Below are 17,919 nucleotides of genomic sequence, written 5' to 3'. Positions count from 1 at the left end.
TACCGTATGTGGAGCTTGAAAATGATAAAACAGCATAAAATACTCTTTTGAAATCAAAGCACCTATTGCATCGGCTTCCTTGGTTTTGTGTTTGTACAATTGGACTACAATCTGGATCCCCACAGTGCGCAAAGGAGGCGCCGGCTGTGTTTCCACTGTAGTCTAAATCCTCAGACATTCACGGCGAGTAACAATAATATTTATGTGATGGAAATAGGTATCGCTGGGAATCATTGTAGGATTCCTCCCTTTCTCTTCCTCTATCGGGGGAAAACTGTGAATACGTTACAAATGCAGTGTGAAGTGCGGCGAACAATGCAGACCGGAGAACAAGGTCAGAGTCCTCAACATGGTCTCGATGGGCTCTTCCTTTCAACGGCAAATCTGGCATAAAGCAAACTAGACACAAAAAAGGAGCAGAATTCAAAGCTTGAACCTGTTTTAATCATACTTCAAAAGGCAGTTTTACTTTCTGATTTAAAAGGAGACATTTTATTTACTTATTGTCTTTTATTTACTTCTGCTAACAAACATCCCTGTCAGGGAGCTGAGCAGCATGTGTCTTAGCAAAAAAAAAAAAAAGCATTTCTGAAGCCAGTAAGTATTTAGTAAAGGATTAACGCAGGAGGCCTTGATTGCATTTAACAGAACAGGACCCAATTAGCATAATAGGCCCTCTTTCATTCTCTTTGAAGTCCAGAGCATAGAATAACAAATGTATATGAACCAGCAGCCAAACGTCAATACATGGAAATGCCACAATCCTCAGTGGAGGGTCTTTGGGTGAATTTTTTGCAGGAGGAGGGAAAAACATCCCATTTTATTGCAACATAAGCAGAACAGAGGATGTGATGGGTCTTCTAGCCACCAGGGCCAGCAGGCGCTGTGGGGCCCCCAGATCCTGGAGGAGAGATGGAGGCAGAGAGGATGTGGCTGCCGAGGGAGGTGCAGCCCGATCTCTCAGGTGTTTTCCGAGCGCACCGCGATGCAGATGAGTGAAAGTAATTACTCTCCAATTAAAGATAAAGATGTCACTTGGGAGGGAGCCGCAGCACAACAGCTCACCGAGAGACAAGGAAAGAGTTCATTAAGTGGGTGCATCACGTCCTATCAGTGTACGTATCAGGGCGATTTATGACCAATGCAACATGATAACTGTTTGTGTTGAAACCTGCAAAATTTGCGAATGAAAGAGCCGTCTCACTTTCTATTTAAAAACATCCTCTCTATATTCTTTTCTTTTTGAATCAGAACTTCAATACACGTATTTCTCAGAGGTTTCTTTTACAATTGCAACGGAGACACAGTTCATGATTTAAAGATATGAATTCTGTACTTCAGAATCCAGAGTTATTAGTATCCACCTTCTTGGTTGAAAATACACGGAATTAAAAATGCCCTTTTGAGATGGAAAAAGCTTTGAACTTAAGAAACATTTCAAGAAGCCTCTCTTCTTCTTCTTCTTCTTCTTCTTTTTTTTGTATTGAAACTTCACCTCCTTTGAGCATGTCATAGTTTGGTTTCCTCTCCAAATAATAGAATGAAGTTTAATAGGTCAAGGCAATCAATGTGGAGGTTCAAACAGAATCTCGGAGCTATGATGAGTGCACATTTTGTACTTTTTCCATTGTACATGATTAGAATAAAGATACGGTCGATAAACGCTCCAGTGATGTATTATAAAGAACAAAGGCTGTTAGGTAAAATTTGCCTTTCTTAGTCCAATTTCTTAATGAGCACAAGAATGATAAAACTATGTTCGAACATCTGTGCACACTGCACTGCCCAGCTCCTGCATAGAAAGTTAAGGACAATGACAAGTAAACTCGATGACTGTCAAACTAGACCATGTGAGAGGTATTCTTCTGTTTCTGTTGTACAGTGAAATAGTTCCTCTTCACATGAACTTCTACGCTTCAGTGACAAACGACCACAATACAGCTGGCAGGGGTTCATTTGTTGGTTATCATTTCTGACTGTGAGGATGTGATTACTATACTTGAGTCAATTATAAGGCACTGTTAGCTTTGATTTTTTTTTATCATTCAGAAGCATGTAGATGAATTTACTTTTAAAGGTCCAGGGTGAAGGATTCAGGAGAATCTATATTCAGAAATGGAAACAAATATTCATAATTATGTTTCATTGGTGGATAATCACCTGAAACTGAATTGTTGTGTTTTTGTCACCTCAATAGTGAGTCTTTAATATCTACAGAGGAAGAGTTTACCCACCTGACTGGAAGCTGCCAAGCTAGAGAAGGTTAACAAGCTGTCAGTCTTCACAAAGAGAAGTTCTGAGTTTGATCACAGGATCATTTTCTTTTATTCAAGTTACTCTTGTGAGTTTGAGTGCAGGTTTATTTACCCCAACAGCCAGAATACTTCACTGTAGCTGTAGTCTGTGTTTGTGTTCAGGTCAGTCAGTGAACAAAGGCAGCACTCTCCAGACACTCTTCTTTCTGCTATCCTGTCTTTTCTTTAGCTCATGTCTTCTGTTTACATTTATTAAGTTAAGTACATTTCCCTCCATTCAGCAGTCAAATAAGAAATAATTACAGCACACACAATGGATTTCAGCACCTACGCAGCTCTCTACAGCAGGGGAGAGTGAAGATAAATCCTCTTTTTAATTACAAAAGTTTATAAAACAAACTCTGTGCCCTCCTTGACTCCTGGTGTTTATTCCTCCAGAAGCTTCAGGCTCTGCCTGCGTCTGTCCCTCCACTCCGGCCTTTTAGTCCAATAACCGTACAGTACAATTATTTGTCCAACATCTGAATTAAAAATTCTCCAAAAGGCATCAACACCACAAACACACACACACTCAAAACAACACTCAAAGCGGCCACACCCTTGATTTGTGTAATTTTAGGCCTTCACCCCCGTACAGTTGTCATGAAGGGATAAATTAGATATAGGTGCCAAAAACAGTTTAATGCACCAGGCTGTAAAACATGTTTATGATTGTTGTATAATTGGGCATTTTAACATGGCTCCTATGGGGTTTGAACCCGCCTCAAGTGGCCATTCGAGGAACTGCAGTTTTTGGTACTTCCATGGCAGCTTCATTTTTCAGTCCTGGAGGTTTCCCCTCCGTTTTAAATGGCCACCGTAGGAGAGGGCGAGACAAGGGGTGTTCAGTTGGTTTCAGATAAATGTGATGAATATGAAATAAAATAATAGAAGTAATGAAATAAATACATTTGTGATGAACCAGATCTTATGTTAATATCTTTAATATTCACATTGTTATAAATTTCCATTGTGCAACCTTCCCCAGTCACACAGAAAATATGTTAAAGGTTATTTTCATCCTGATGTAAGCAAAAATAAAATTCATTTTGGCAAGCTAAAAGGAGACTGGCAGTGCTACAGGTACGTACATATGATATTTCAAGTGGTTTGGTGTAAGAACATTATCTGAGTTTTGACAAAAATACTACCATCATGACACGTTTAGTACCTCTTTTTTCCCTTAACATTCTGTACCTGACGGACAAACAAAGAAACAAACAAAAAACTAACGAGTTCCCAGTTTAGATCACACTGCAAGTAAAAGCAAGTCAGTCATACCTTGAAAACATGATACAGTGTACAATTCAAAGTGCAGTGGCATGTAGAAAATATTTTTTTTATTATTATCATGAGATTAACATTTGTTAGACATGTCCATAGTTAATAAGCGCAGCAGCTCCCATTTCCCTGTCGCTTTCAGCAACTAGAAACACATCAACGAGTCAATGCTGCATGAGCCTCAGAGAGCAGGTTAAATGTTTAGTACGTTCTCGTACCGCTGTATGGAAAGGTGTAGGTGTTCAAATTCAAACAAAATCCTCCTTTCTTGCAGAATCCAGTTGTCTGCTCTCATCGCGGAATAGCACCTCAGTGTCCAGAAATAGCTTGAGCTGAGAAGTGATGAGAGAGAAAGACAATTACTTCAAAAACAGTAAATATCAGAAAAGCAAGGTAACCATGACAGTGGAATTTATCAAAATAAACACAACTTGAGTTTTTCTTCCTTTTCTATGTTTTAGTCCAGGCTTTCACTGCACCACGACCAAAAACACGTGCAACGTTAGCCAAATATTATTTTCCCCTTGATGTAGAGAATCCAAAAGTCAAGTAGACATGACGCCTAGAAAAGACTAACTACAATACACCTGCATTACTAAAACCGACAGAGAATAAGAATCATTTTTAAGATGTTCTCACACAAAAGGCAGCTGCAATACGAAAGCCACAGATCTGATAAATATAAGACTGAGTGAACAGCACCTTCTACATAGTGTACTGATACATTCATTGCATACAAAGAGAAAATCTCTCTGACTCTTCCTCCATGTGCAAGTAAAGTACTGTTGTGGAGGGTGCATTTCTGCTGGTCGGTGAACAGTAAAGCAGACACACGCACACACACACACACACACACACACACACACACACACACACACACACACACACACACAGTTGTTAACAATACTGTAAACTTGATAAAAATCCAGTTGGAGCTGTAGAGAAAAATAGAAATCACACAGCACAACATGCAGTCACACAAGTTCTCAAGGACTGAAGATTCCTTACACTGTAGATAATAACAAATACCCCCGGTCATGATAATTACAACTTACTGTACATATCTCATCAACGTGTCAATATATGAACATCATTTTTGACATCACCTGACAAAAACACAACATAATGCAGAAAAAGATGCTTGAGGTAAATGATTATTATTAAATTCCCTGTGATGTTTACAGTGCCCTAATGTCATTTTGGACAATAACTATCTGCTGAAAAATCAATATTTGATTTTTTTTACTCCCTTATTTTAGTTTATCTCAATTATTTCTGGGACAATATTTTATCCGACCAAAGCAGTTATCATGACAGACCTAGTAGCGCATTCAAGTCCGAAGGGAAAGGCAAACACAGCTTAATATACACTTTGTTACAGTGTGTGTGTTCATGTTTCAACTTTCAACTTATGTACTGTATGCCCATAAGCATTTTTTAAATCTCCATCCTGCAATTTATGTCATCCTTATTTGTCCATGGAGAGCTCATGGGAAGAAATCACAACAAAATCAGTAACACCATTTCAAATAAAGTATTTGTCAGTGTTGGCTGATGCACAGAGGTTTTTTAATGAGGCAGTAAATTGACACAAACCCTCTTTTTACAGTAACAACAGTGATATCTACTTTTTTTCCCTGACTTATCGCTGCCAGTCTACAGATGGGGAGCTAATTGGTGCTGTGGAATGCAGCTGTGCTGACTGCTGATCTGTCAAGGTGCTAAATCAAAAGGTGTCTCTTTTGTTAATTACACACAATGCTACAAACAGTCATGTTCGTTTGAGCCCTTTCTTTCCTCAACCAGCCATAAATATTTTGGCAGTGGTACAAAAAGAAAAAAAGAAAACAATTTACACACAATTATCACAGTGGGACGAGCAGACTGCCTGCAGATGTTTGTTTGGATCATAATGGGAGCAGAGGCAGGGCTTCCCTAACCCAGACAAGATGTGTTTCCTACAATCACAACAGAGCAGTGAGCATGCAGCGAGGTGCAAAGCACACAGGAGCCCCTCTGTTAGAGAGAATTAGAGAGGCCTCGGAAACATAAGCACCGTAAAACATGCAGTTAAACCTTACTTTATTTCTCGGATTAGACAAACGTGTAGTGAATCCCGTTGCTTAGAGGAGAGGGAGGCGCCAGAGATACAGGAGGAAGAGGAGGAGGTGGAGGAGGGGGTGGGGGAGGAGGGATGGGGAGGTTAGCCTGTGCTGGAACTACAGAGGAGAAGACAGGAAGGAAACAGAGAGGGAGAAAACCACATTGGTTGTTAGTCGAATGGACAAGCTCTGGGACAACAAACAATGAAGGAAAGAAGTGAGAACCCCACAATGTTTTCTGAAAGGACACAAAGCTGTGAACGTGTTTCAGGTCTGTCAACCACACAACCATACTTCCTGTGCTCCTCATACTGTTGACAGTGGGGGGTGGGCGACATGGAGAACATCTAATATCACTGTATACATGTGTGTTGTTTTTATATTTTGGGAGAAGTCCGTTTAGAAACCTTTTGAAGTTCAAGTAACATGATGCGAATGTCTCATGGTTTTCTGATAATCCACACTGATGAAGATTCCCATAACTCAAATGTGGCCTTGAAGCAGTCAAGTTCATGATCCGATCCACAATCGGTTGCTATGTCTGGTGACTACCGCATCAAATCCTTTCATCTGAGGAGCTTAAACCAGCAGAAGTTCTGCTTTTATGCTTGAAAAAATAAGCCACTCAATTTTTTTTATTACCAAAGAAGTAGCCGTTTAATTCTCTGTTTATAAAGGTGCCCCTCCTTTATTCAGAAACACAAAAGATCCACCAACGTACATGCACGTGTTAGCAAACCTATGGGCTTTTTGTTTTTACCAGGTTTCAGGTGCTAATAAAATAGTTCTTTGTGAATTTTATGACGTCAACTTGATTTCATTCAACACGTGTTTTTCCTTCAGAATCCCAAAGAGTGAATGACTGGAAGGTATCTGATAAGAAGAGTGTCTGTAGTTAAAACCACCACTCATTTGAGGCCCATTGTGATCTGTATGCAGTGATGTGATGTGTGCTTCATTTCTTCATCATTTGAACATTTCATCATCTTAAAAGAGGAAAAAAAAAAAGCATTGAATAGTTGAGGAGGCAGTCATTAATATTTTGTAGATAAATTAGAGGTTCTTTTCAATATTCCTGACAATTAATTACAAAATACCAAATTTCTGAATAACAAATTCAACTATCAAAAACACTTTTTTAATATATACTGTACATCATTTCAGAGCTGCATATCCCTGCTATTATGCTGGCATTATTGAAGTCTCTCATGCATAATACTGTGAAAAAAAAACCCTTCTTTTAATTCAGGGATTTGAAAGTGCACCAGCATACCTTACTTTAACACCAAAGGGAGAGAAAGTCATTGATTCAGTCTCCACTGACAAGGTGCCACCAGTTATATTCTCTGACATTTCTCTATGCTGGAAATAATGTTATAATTGTTGACTTTGCCTCACTGTGCATATTAAGCTTCCACACATGCTGACAGCTTGAGTGTTACTGTGTGTGACAGATATATGTGTGCATGCGTGTGTGTGTGCGTGAGGCAGACAGACTGACAACCTGCTGCAGCTACAGTGAAAATGAACTTGCCTGTCTGCTGTAGAGTATGAAAAAGATGAAAAGTGAGCGCAGTGTCTTTTATGCAGGTTCAGAGCTACGTTCAAAGCAGCAGCAGTGGTATGCAGAAGGAGAGTGGAGTTTGACTGGGTCATTGATCAGCACACAAAATGGCCTCATCAAGTGATTCCTCCCCCTGTCTGAAAGATTCTACACGGATTGCAATTAGAGGCTATCTGCGCTCCTAAGAAGGAATAATGTTCAGTTATTAGGAAATGAACAGCCTTATTGCTTGACTCTGCACCTTACGCCCTTCTCATCTCCACTCCATCAATCCAGAATTCTCCCTATTATCCCCCTTTCATCCAAAAGATGTAAATTTGATGAGAAAATTTACTGAAACTGTCAGCACTGGTCTGCTTTACATTTATTTTTGCAGATGCAGTAATTATTTCTGTAAGTGTTTCTGTGGAATAATGATTTTTACACTCCTTTATAAAGCAAAGATATAAAAACCTTCAACAACCTACAGGCTCAAACTCACAGACGATATATTCAGATGATACAAGTAACCAACCTGCGACTAGTTTGCTCTTGAGCGAAGCCTCCGAGGCGAGAGCGTAGGACATGGTGATGATCCTCTCCTGCTCCTGCAGAGCGGAGTCGAGTGCCCCCAGCCCAACCTCTGGCTTGTCAGCAGGCACTGTTGATGCTAGGGTTTGAACACTGTCCCATGCACAAAGAAAAAAACAGAATCAGATAATTATGAGCCACACTTAAAGGTGCAACATGTAAGATAAGGCAACCTGTCAATTGTTACTCCAAACAAATAGAGGGCAGTATATCACCAGAGTCACCGGCACGCTGCTCACTATACTCTTTGCTGTAGCTATCATTGGCTTAGCGATAGGGGTGGAGCCGAACCCGAATACGGTATTCGGAAAGGCACAAATAACGTGTTTTTTACAAATACTTATTTCGAACAAATACTTCAAAAAATATTTGTATTCGGGAACAAGAAAAACATCATATCAAAAAGCTACGTTTCCTCACGAGACCGCAGTACATGCCCGGATGAGTGAGTGAGTGACGTTCAGGAGTCGGGGGTGGGGGGGTCGAAACACCGCTGTTCCGACCCCCCCGCCCCCGCAGCTGTCCATGGTGCTGCTGAACCAGGTGATATTGTTTACACTCTGCGTTGTGGCTGGTCTGTGAAACGCGCGCCGAGTGTTTGAAACTAGATTTCTGGACGTATCTGACACATTGCACTTTTGAATGCAAAATCAGTATCAGTTTATTTTATTTACCTGGACTTTGCCAAAATGCTTTTGATGCGCTCCACCTTACGATGACGATCCTCCACCTCCTGCGGACTGAGAGGCTCCTCGGGCTCTGAATCCACATAGCGCTCCGGAATCAATACTTTCTGAGGCTTGGAAAGCTACACAAAACAGACGTGTGTTAAAATCGTAGGCATCATCATCCTTGTTATCAAGTCACCTCCAAAAATAATAATATGTCCATTTGCACAGCTGAAAGATATGCAGATGTAAGAGGGATATACGATGTTTATGAAGCTAAGAATACAACAAGGAGTTAAACTGCTCTTGGACATTTAGCTTCTTGGTTAAAGCTGCAAAAAATATCTGATCGAATAACACAGACCAGACAGAATGATGCTGCACATAAGGGCTGACCAGTGTTTTATTCTACAGATCATTATTCTGCAATTTGTTTTGGGTAGTGTTAGATGTCTGTCAGTCAAGCACCTGTCAATGCTCTCACTGTACGAGGGGTTTGGTCGTTTTTTCACCGCTTACTAAAAAAACGGGGCGCTCATGTGATGATAACATGATTTTTGCAAGAACAAAACAAGCATTTTTCTAAGGGAATGTGTCAGAAAGGTTTTGAATATGTAGTCAGCAAACAGCTTTGACCCTCCACTGCATAGCTTAGAATAAAACCTCTTACCTCTTTGTTAAGATCCAGGTCGTATTCTAGCGGTTCCAGGTCGACCTCATGGGCAGGAGGGGTAGTGGCCATGGAGCGGAAGGTCAGCCATTCGTCAGAGTGTGACCGGGGTCTCTCTTTGTGCTCGGGAGGTCTTTCCTCCCCCTGAACGCTCCTAACTCCCTGGGCCTCCTCGCCCTGAACAGCCCTCTCGAGCAACTGCAGGTCAAAGTCCTGCTCTCTCTTCCACTGGACAACGCACAAAGGAAACAAAACATACTATGAAACAAATTACAGGATTCTGCCATCAAGTTGTCTCGTTAATCAAGCAAATGTGAAAGTTTCACTTGCCTTCACACATTATATCATGTAACAAGTACTGTGCAACACTCTAGTTATCACTGTCGTGTGCGTATGTGCGTACAGGTGAGAAGAAGGGAGAAACAAGGGAGCATGCATCGATATGTATGAGATTTAAATGCATGCTTATAAGAGACTGAAAGCTCTCAAATCAAAGCATGCTCTGAATCCTCTACAACAGTGATAAAGAAGACAGCACAATGACAGTGAAACAAACAGGAGGGTTCACTTCACTCACACCGATGACAGTTTCACTAAAAATATCATAAATATGTGATAAATAAAAAACATGGCAAAATGATTTCATTAGAAAATAATGTTTATTTATTTGCAAACATTCACATGTGAAAAAAGTAGGGCTCTTATTACTAACAATTAATTAGCAGATAAAGACGCCGAGCAAACACTGAAACCAATATATGAAATGCATGTCATACACATTAGTCCTGAAGGCTTCCTCTCACAAAGACTATGATTGGTAGATGGGACAGCGGTATGCCCCGATCCACTGATACTAAGACCATCTTTATCTTCATTTAAGTAAAAGACAAAAGAAAAATGCCATGATTAGGTTGAGATGATGAGGCTTATTTAGGCTTTGCTGAGTGTATGACAATGTTTTGGTCAGTATAAAATAAGAAGGCACTTTCTTTCTCTGTCTCACTCACACACACTCACTCATACACATCAATGGATTGCTTAGAGACAGCGAAAGCACTTAATTGAAGAACAGCAAGCATTAGTATCTAAACGAGGAGAGAAAAGACACCTGGGTGCTATTCTGATGGATGGTAGTTTGGTAAAAGATTAGGGGGAAGTGAGTAAAAACAAAATAATCTGTATCCGTACTGGAAAGGGGCGGGATTTAAAATGGAAAGTAGGTGGGGTTAACCTGAAATTGTTAGTTATAGCCCGGGTTGATCAGAAGTTGCTTTATTGATTATTTATTAGAAAATTACTTACAGAGCAGCCACAGAATTGAGCTTTAGAACAATCTTCTTGATTAACAGAGCTATTTACAGAAGTTTTTTTAAACTTAAGCTTCAGCTTCAGTCAGCTACCAAATGAGGATTTTCCTTCTTCACAAGTACGGATATTGAGACATTTTACTAAATGATACTCGTAAAAAGGACATTTTCTGTAATGTTCAGCCGAGTACTTGCTCAACTCTAAAAACTAGACTGTCAGAGTGAAAGCAACCGTAGCCAAGGCATGAAAAGATCAGTGAGGAGGGATGAGTATGGATGGATAAAATGATGTTAGGGTCTATAACTACTCAGAAAATGATGGATATGAGGTGTAGATGGCATCGAAGGCCTGTGTCTGAGGTAATTAGTGTGTTATGTGTTTGACAGGCAAGTAAAGATTTTGAGCAATAATAACTCTCTAACTAATGTAAATGTAATTATTTCCACTTCAAAATAAACACCTTTTCAACAGTTATATTGTATTATTGTGCACACATTTGGTGCTACAGTTAAGTGCTAAGTATAAAGCAGAAACTGTTGTTCACGTCTCTGTTTAGACTTTTTTCACAGAGGACATTTTGACATATCACAGATGGAAAATCACAGGTGTAAATAACAACATTAACAATGGCTGAATTCCATTTAGTTACTTCAGTTTTAGGGTCCATGTTTGTCCATGTTGCCTCACTGTCACAGTGTTACAGCTTACTGCTGCAGGAGAATGAAATGGAGCCATTGTAAAAATGAAAAGTTCATCCCAAAATCAAGAAAAAAATGTTCTCCTCTGGGGGTGAACTGTCCCTTTAACGTTATGAGTAACACCTGTCCTTTTCCGACCATGACACGTCAATGTCTGCTCTAAAACAATTAAAGTCTGAAAACAACATGCACAGTTAGATCCACACAGTGAATTACCATCCTGCACTAATTTAGCTTATTGCTACCGACTCTGTAACGTCAGGAACAGAGAGAAGACAGACTACACTGAGTGAAGGCATGCATGACTACCGTAGATCGCCACTCTCGGTTTGGTTGTCGTCATGCATGAGAGTGTGACGTGTGATACTGTTCTAGTAACATACTGATCCCAGGTCTGCTGAGAGCGGGCGCGAGGATGAGGACGAGGGGCGCGGCGATGGAGAAGCGTGGCGATCTCCGTGACTCAGGGTGCGTTTGCGCTGGCGGACGAGGGCCTTCTGGTGCCTCTTCATCCTCTCCAGCTGCTCGTCAGCACTCATCTTGCCCCTCTGCTGCTGCTGTGCCGGGTCCCCAGAGTACAGACGCTCCAAGGCACTTTTTGGTCTCTCCTGAGAGGAGTGGGAGGAAAGGGAGTTGATACAAACGAGCAAGGAAATAAAAATACACCTAAGGAGAATGTAAAAGCATAGCTAATGTTAATAAGGAATGAAAAAGGAGCAATTCACAATTCAGTTTTCACTACTGAGATATTTCTGAGGTTATAATTGGAGCATACAGAGAGAATCAGTTGCTCAGTGTACATTACACCACAAATGTTTAATTTTCAAACCCAAAACTTGACACGCACGACTCTATATGTGCTGTCTCTCCACTGATACAGGTTTTACTTTTAAAAAATCTTCATCTATTTGATTCTTTGTTAATTGCGAGCCTCACCTTCACGCCGACAGCTGATGCTGCTCTTCGTAGGGTCACGTATGAGGAGATGCTTGAAGACTGATTTAGCCTCAATGCAGAGCTAGCCACTCCTGAGGGAAAGCCAACAAGCATTAAAATGCTGTTCCTGACTTGGTAATACAGCCAAATGCTGGTGTAAAGATTTTTTGACATAATTAATAGGGTCCGGTTAAATAAATCTGTCCCACTGGCTCCTTCATCTTCGTACCTCTGCTGCTAGGTAACGTCTGGTAGCCATCATGTCCATATGCTGCTACAGTGATGTGGCTGGAGCCGTCTCCAGCTCCCATCAGCTCTGGATCGCTCAGGAAAGGCCGAAGTTCCACCTGAGACGAACGGACAGAGATTAGAAAATGTAGATTTTTCTGTTTGTGCTGCTTAGATGTCTGAATTTCACACACTGTCTGTACCTTACTGTCTCCGTTAGTGTACTGGCCGATCTCTCTGTCCCTTTTGCGTTCATCTGACTGTCGTTTGAGGCCGCGTACAGAAGTATGTCGGATGACCGTTGTCTCCCGGGGCAATGGGGGCACAGCAGGGGGATGCTCATCAGGACTGTAGAGCTGAGGTAGAGGAGGTCTGGGAGGCACATCATCCTCACCCTGCATACAGGACAACTTTATTTTTTTTCACATTCTTTACATACAGAATGACTCTTTTCTTTTTTGGTCACTCACCCATTTAAACCCACTAGCGATGGTTGCAGAGTGGCGTAAAGGCTGCTGGCAAGGGCTGGAGGAAAGGGAGGGTGTGTGGCTACTGGGGCTGAGGTGGGGGCTGTGCTGCTGCTGCTGCTGATGGGACAATCTCATCTCCATAGCAGACGGGCTCCCAGACAGAGAAGGCACTGATGACGCCGACACTGAAGGCACAAATTTCCTCTCTGGGGAATTCAACGAATATGAACATGTAACATGAATACACACATGCTGTAAAGACAGTGCATCCTTGTCCCATGGGAAATGTTCGAGGCATTAGTACTGAGTATACGATTAAGAGCTTTAATGGGGAGATACGATAGCGTGGCCACGTACCTGTGCATTGCACATCAAATATGATTTACTTTTTTACACATGAAACCTCCAGGTAACGTTGTCTCACCTGGGTTGGTAACAGAGGAGATTGTGACTTTGTAGTTGGCTTTACTGGTGCTGAGGCCTGCAATGACATCCTCAATCCTCCACAGCTCTTTTCTGATCTGGACTTTTTCTTGCTGTACATAGAAAAACAGAGACACACATGTATACCAAGGCAACCTATTACAAATAAAACACTTTCTATTATGCCAATATATAGTTTTATTTTTAAGGTAATACATGATCCTCTGACAGATCACACTAAGGTTGGGAATCTTGAGGCAGCTTATAATTTCATTCCATTTCAGAGAGCTACGATGCAAATGATTTATTTCTTCTCACTGTGTGACTACCTGATACTTTTTAAACAATGCCGGGTGGCAAGACTCGCCTGTAAGGGCTTTGAATCAGTAGTCTGTAACTCATTCCCACACATAACTGTCTGTCAGACTGAATGACTTGTTTGTATGTGTGTTAACAGAGATCCCTGAGCCACAGACCTGAGAGAGATCGATGCGGCTCATCTGTCCCTGCAGGGCCGACTTCAGCCAGTCCACGTCTCTCTCCAGCTGGCTGTACTCATTCCATGCGTTCTCCATCTCCTGCAAAACACAACAGAGCACACTCCATGTTATAATTAGACATCTCATGAGGATTATACAGATTTAGTCCAGTCACTCTTGGCCCATGTGTGGTGAGATGCAATTTGAACTAGAGAGCAGGTGTCTTGGGTTACCTCAGCTTTATTATGCTTACTCACTTGAGTTTTTTTTTTGTTTCCATTGGTCAGTCAGCCATATACATATATTGTACACAGTCTCTGCTGAGAGTGTTACAAATACTTGTACACAACCAACGTGTTTAGAAATGTCTAACTCTTGTTTACTCTTGTAATCTGTCGGTTTATGTTCTATTGAAACTCGTCTATTTTCATTTTAACACTAAATATTTTGAATACCGCCGAGCATTCTGACTAAGCATCTTTCTGAGCGGTGAAGAAATGTGCTCATGAGTTTCTTTGTAGCCTCAGGTTTCGTCCCCGAGCACTCATTTTGATAGTCACAGTCAACCCGAAACACTGTGCCAGTTGCAGAAACCATCAAAAGGGAACAACTAAAAATAGAAGTGAACATCTTGTTTCCGACCAATAAAAACATATTTGCGAGTGGCAGCATGTGCTTAGTGATAGAGGAGACAGTCTGAGGAGTTTGATTCAGAGTAACTTACCTAATCAAAACTTAAGGAACAACACTTGGCGAGGGTGAATGTTACATATTTTTACTTTCACAAACACATCAAAGAAGCTATATTTTTCATTATTAGCGTTATTGTGTCTTACTGTCGAGACTTTGGAGATTTCAGCCCTGATGTGCACGACATCCTCTTGTAGTAATTTCTGCTGATAGGCAATCTTCTCTGCATGGGCTGGCTGATCTCTGTACTGCTCCATCTGCTGGTGGGAAACATCCAGCACAGACTCCAGCTTGTCCTAGATAGGAACATGAGAGACACAGTCACAACATAAGAAGCGTTTATGGACCACACCAGTACAGGCTGACACAGATATTGTACGTATAAAAGTTTGAAAAGAAGCTAATCTTGTGAATGTATAAGAGAAAAACCTTGTCCTCCTTCAAAGTGCGTATCGTGGCCTCGAGCTCCTGTAGAATCTTGTCTTGTTCACACAGTCGACTTAATTTCACCTGAAGTGAAAACATAGGAAAAAATAAACAATCAAGAAAAGACAAAAGGATAAAATCTAATCTCCAATTATACAATCAAGTGTGGACAAAATGCAACAGAGCAAAACAAGAAACGGGGCTGATGAGATACAGTATCTGTCGACAACAGGGAGGTTGACTGCTCCATTCTTGTCTTCACCCAGCTGCATTCACAACGACGCAGCCAGATGAGACGAATTGATCGTCTACTGTAGTCCTCGCTGTCTGTAAATATGTCAATAAGGCTCATCTATGTGAAAAGCCCAGGGGAATTCCTCTCATCAGCACAGTGAAAGAAATATCAAAAGGCTCTACGCTGTCTGGTTTGGGGGCGAGATCGGGTAATACCCATTATGAGTAATCATAATCAAAAATCCATATTTTCAAATTCACTTTTGGAGAAAACCGTGTTTATTGAGAGTGACAGATTTGTTTTCCCAGAATTGGGTTATGTGTTTATGAAAACAACATAAGACTGCCTAGTTCACAGTCTTCCTCACGCAGTGTATTTTTTTCCTCAGATCTATTTATCATTCTGTTCAATTAATAATTAAGCTGTTTTTATTTTGCTGCCGTATATTGTTGTTTTTAATTGCATGAAATATTCATTGTTCAGACAAATTTACTGGCAATTTCTTATAAATTGTTAAAGTGGAACAATGCTAATGATGAAAAGCCAGGACATCCATCTTATTTACCTCCATTCAGCAGAAAACAAAGAGTGAGAAAAGCAGGATCAGGCAAATCAAACTGAAAAATTTAACAGCTCAACATCTAAAACTCCCATTACATGTATTTTTCCCTTTAAATTGCAGGGAGGAAAATAAAAGCTGTGGTCGATACTCTCAGGCCCTCACTGTGCTGTGTGGATGGGTGTCCCCACAGTGTTGCAATGTACATACGTTCCCTTCCCTCCACAGCCTCTGTTTACCACAACTTGAGAACACACACGCACACACACACACACACACACACACACACACACACACACACACACACACACACACACACACACACACACACACAAACCACACAGTAAAGTCAGATCTTCTCTGTAGTGGATTGTAAGAAGTCGGAAACGGAGATCTTAAAGAAAAGGAGAGACGGATAAACAGGGTGATTATCCTTTAAATCCTGAGAACAAAATGTTTCACTTACATCAGCATCACTTTCTGCTATTTTCACAGGCCTTGATGGTCTTTCTGTTTTTAAACTCTCACGTCCAGTAACCTGAAATTCCCAACAGCCACAAGTGAAATAAAATCTTCAATATCAGTAATCCAATGAAATATTTTAAATGAGTTCACTTTAAAACTTCCAGTAAACAGATAACAACAACTTTTCTTCATACAGTGACACTGTTAGACAAATCAAGCTGAATGGGTCTTAAAAAATAATGAAGAAAAAAAATGCACACACACAAAAAAGAGGCATGAGCATGAGCTGCTATACAAAACTTTGTGCAGAAGCTAAGTAAAAACATCTATGCAGAAAGAGTTTCTGCATTTTTGTGTTCAGGGATATTATAAAAACCCCCAAAGCTGCTCTTTCCTGGCCACTATTACTGTAAGTAAGTTAAACTGCCAGTAGGGCTGGGCAATATATCGATATTATGTCATGTCATATCTGTCTAATCCGTTATCCTAAAAAAAAAAAAAAAAAGCAGAGAAACCTTGCAAACTGAGTCGTATGTGTTAATTATTCTCTTGTTGCGATAAGACAAAATAGTCGTCAAGCAGTGAAGATCTTTTTGGAGTCCTCTCTCTTCTTGAACAAACTAAATTATTGCAGAATTATCCAGATTGTTCCCATGTGGTATTTCTGGATGTCAGCGGCCCTGTTTGATACACTGCTAGCTAAATTGGAACCACACATTTAAAAGAGAAACATCACTTTCCACTAACCAGTCAGTCCTGAACAGCGGCTGGCGGTATGTCTAAGACAAATCACATCAGAAAAAGATACGCAAAAAAACGCAGAAAATCAAACGTGTTCCGAAAAAAATATGACGGACGAAAGTCTCGCAGTCAACATGATTGACAACGGGCGGCAATTTTGGATGAAAAAAAAAACAGACTAAATTCACATACCGATGATTATTTATCAAAATTCTCATCTGGTTAATATTCTGTAATTACCAATAGCAATCCCTACAATATTGATCGCTATATTGGTCAAAAATATCATGATATTTGATTTTGTCACCCAGCCCGAGCAATTATAAAGTGCTTTTGAGGAGAATTCAAAATATCGAGATATTTATCGTGTATCGCCTTAAAATATTGCAACATTATTTTAAGACCATATAACCCAGCCCTGATAACTAGGTCCTTCATATGAACCATGAGAGAGGAAAATGCTGCTCTCATGATTCAGAAACATTGGTCTACAATGGAAAGATGTTAGCTACAGCGTTTCACCTGTAAATGTTAAACTGTGTAATGAAGGCCTCTAGTTTCACACGGTAGATGACAGTGTGAATGCCAGTTCACCAGTGAGATCTATCTGCCTCCGGACAAACAAATCACAACTGCCTGCAGCCAGAGAGAAATCTGCCATCCCCAGAGCCATGCCACTAGCAGGGCTAAAAATAAGGAAATGTGTCTCCTTCGCCACTAAATTAGTACTTAAGATACTGTAGTTGCTTTTTAGTTAACCAGTTCCATGTGTATGAACAGTAACAACTGGCTTATTCTTGAAATGTGCTATTGATTATTCCTTTTGTATTATAAAAATGTATTATACTGTATTATTCAGCAGGACTGCATTAGAGATTTAAACAATTTGCAGGTGGGAAACAGAAAAATGTACAGAATCATATCATTTTAGCATTTCAGGGTCTGTATATTCCAATTATATCCCTGTATGAGCTCAGAAAATATCTGAGATTAATACTTTGTTCTTTTATTCTTGGTTTTTGGTCATTTATAACAGCACTATTCAGCAGCATACTTTTCCGTGGTAGATAGAGGTATCAGTATAATGATACAGGGACTTCTCCAGATAACGG

At 40.5% G+C, this 17,919-nt stretch overlaps 1 protein-coding gene across 18 annotated transcripts in view; it reads right to left on the bottom strand.

Moving 5' to 3' along the window:
* Nucleotides 1-3,222: 3,222 nt before the first annotated feature.
* The window catches only part of plekha7b (pleckstrin homology domain containing, family A member 7b), a 79,077-nt gene continuing 64,380 nt past the window's right edge, over nucleotides 3,223-17,919 (bottom strand). For 8 of the 18 annotated variants that reach the window (XM_084358457.1, XM_084358446.1, XM_084358458.1 and 5 more), the window contains 15 exons: nucleotides 16,068-16,139; nucleotides 14,811-14,891; nucleotides 14,528-14,677; nucleotides 13,689-13,790; nucleotides 13,214-13,325; nucleotides 12,790-12,995; nucleotides 12,523-12,714; nucleotides 12,321-12,438; nucleotides 12,092-12,183; nucleotides 11,539-11,763; nucleotides 9,150-9,407; nucleotides 8,486-8,619; nucleotides 7,756-7,904; nucleotides 5,657-5,794; nucleotides 3,223-3,907 (listed from right to left, as the gene is read on the bottom strand). In XM_084358457.1, coding sequence (XP_084214583.1) covers nucleotides 5,670-5,794; nucleotides 7,756-7,904; nucleotides 8,486-8,619; nucleotides 9,150-9,407; nucleotides 11,539-11,763; nucleotides 12,092-12,183; nucleotides 12,321-12,438; nucleotides 12,523-12,714; nucleotides 12,790-12,995; nucleotides 13,214-13,325; nucleotides 13,689-13,790; nucleotides 14,528-14,677; nucleotides 14,811-14,891; nucleotides 16,068-16,139 — 2,016 coding nt within the window. In that variant the 3' untranslated portion in view covers nucleotides 3,223-3,907; nucleotides 5,657-5,669. Of the gene's footprint in view, nucleotides 3,908-5,656; nucleotides 5,795-7,755; nucleotides 7,905-8,485; nucleotides 8,620-9,149; nucleotides 9,408-11,464; nucleotides 11,764-12,091; nucleotides 12,184-12,320; nucleotides 12,439-12,522; nucleotides 12,715-12,789; nucleotides 12,996-13,213; nucleotides 13,326-13,688; nucleotides 13,791-14,527; nucleotides 14,678-14,810; nucleotides 14,892-16,067; nucleotides 16,140-17,919 lie in introns of those variants that run through there. The other 10 variants (XM_084358459.1, XM_084358456.1, XM_084358461.1 and 7 more) reach the window with 4 other exon arrangements.

This window comes from Pagrus pagrus (genome assembly GCF_965226575.1).
Source record: "Pagrus pagrus genome assembly, chromosome: 1".
NCBI lineage: Eukaryota > Metazoa > Chordata > Actinopteri > Spariformes > Sparidae > Pagrus > Pagrus pagrus.
The sequence above is the reverse complement of the archived record's forward strand: the minus strand, read 5'-3'. Positions and strand labels throughout refer to the sequence as shown.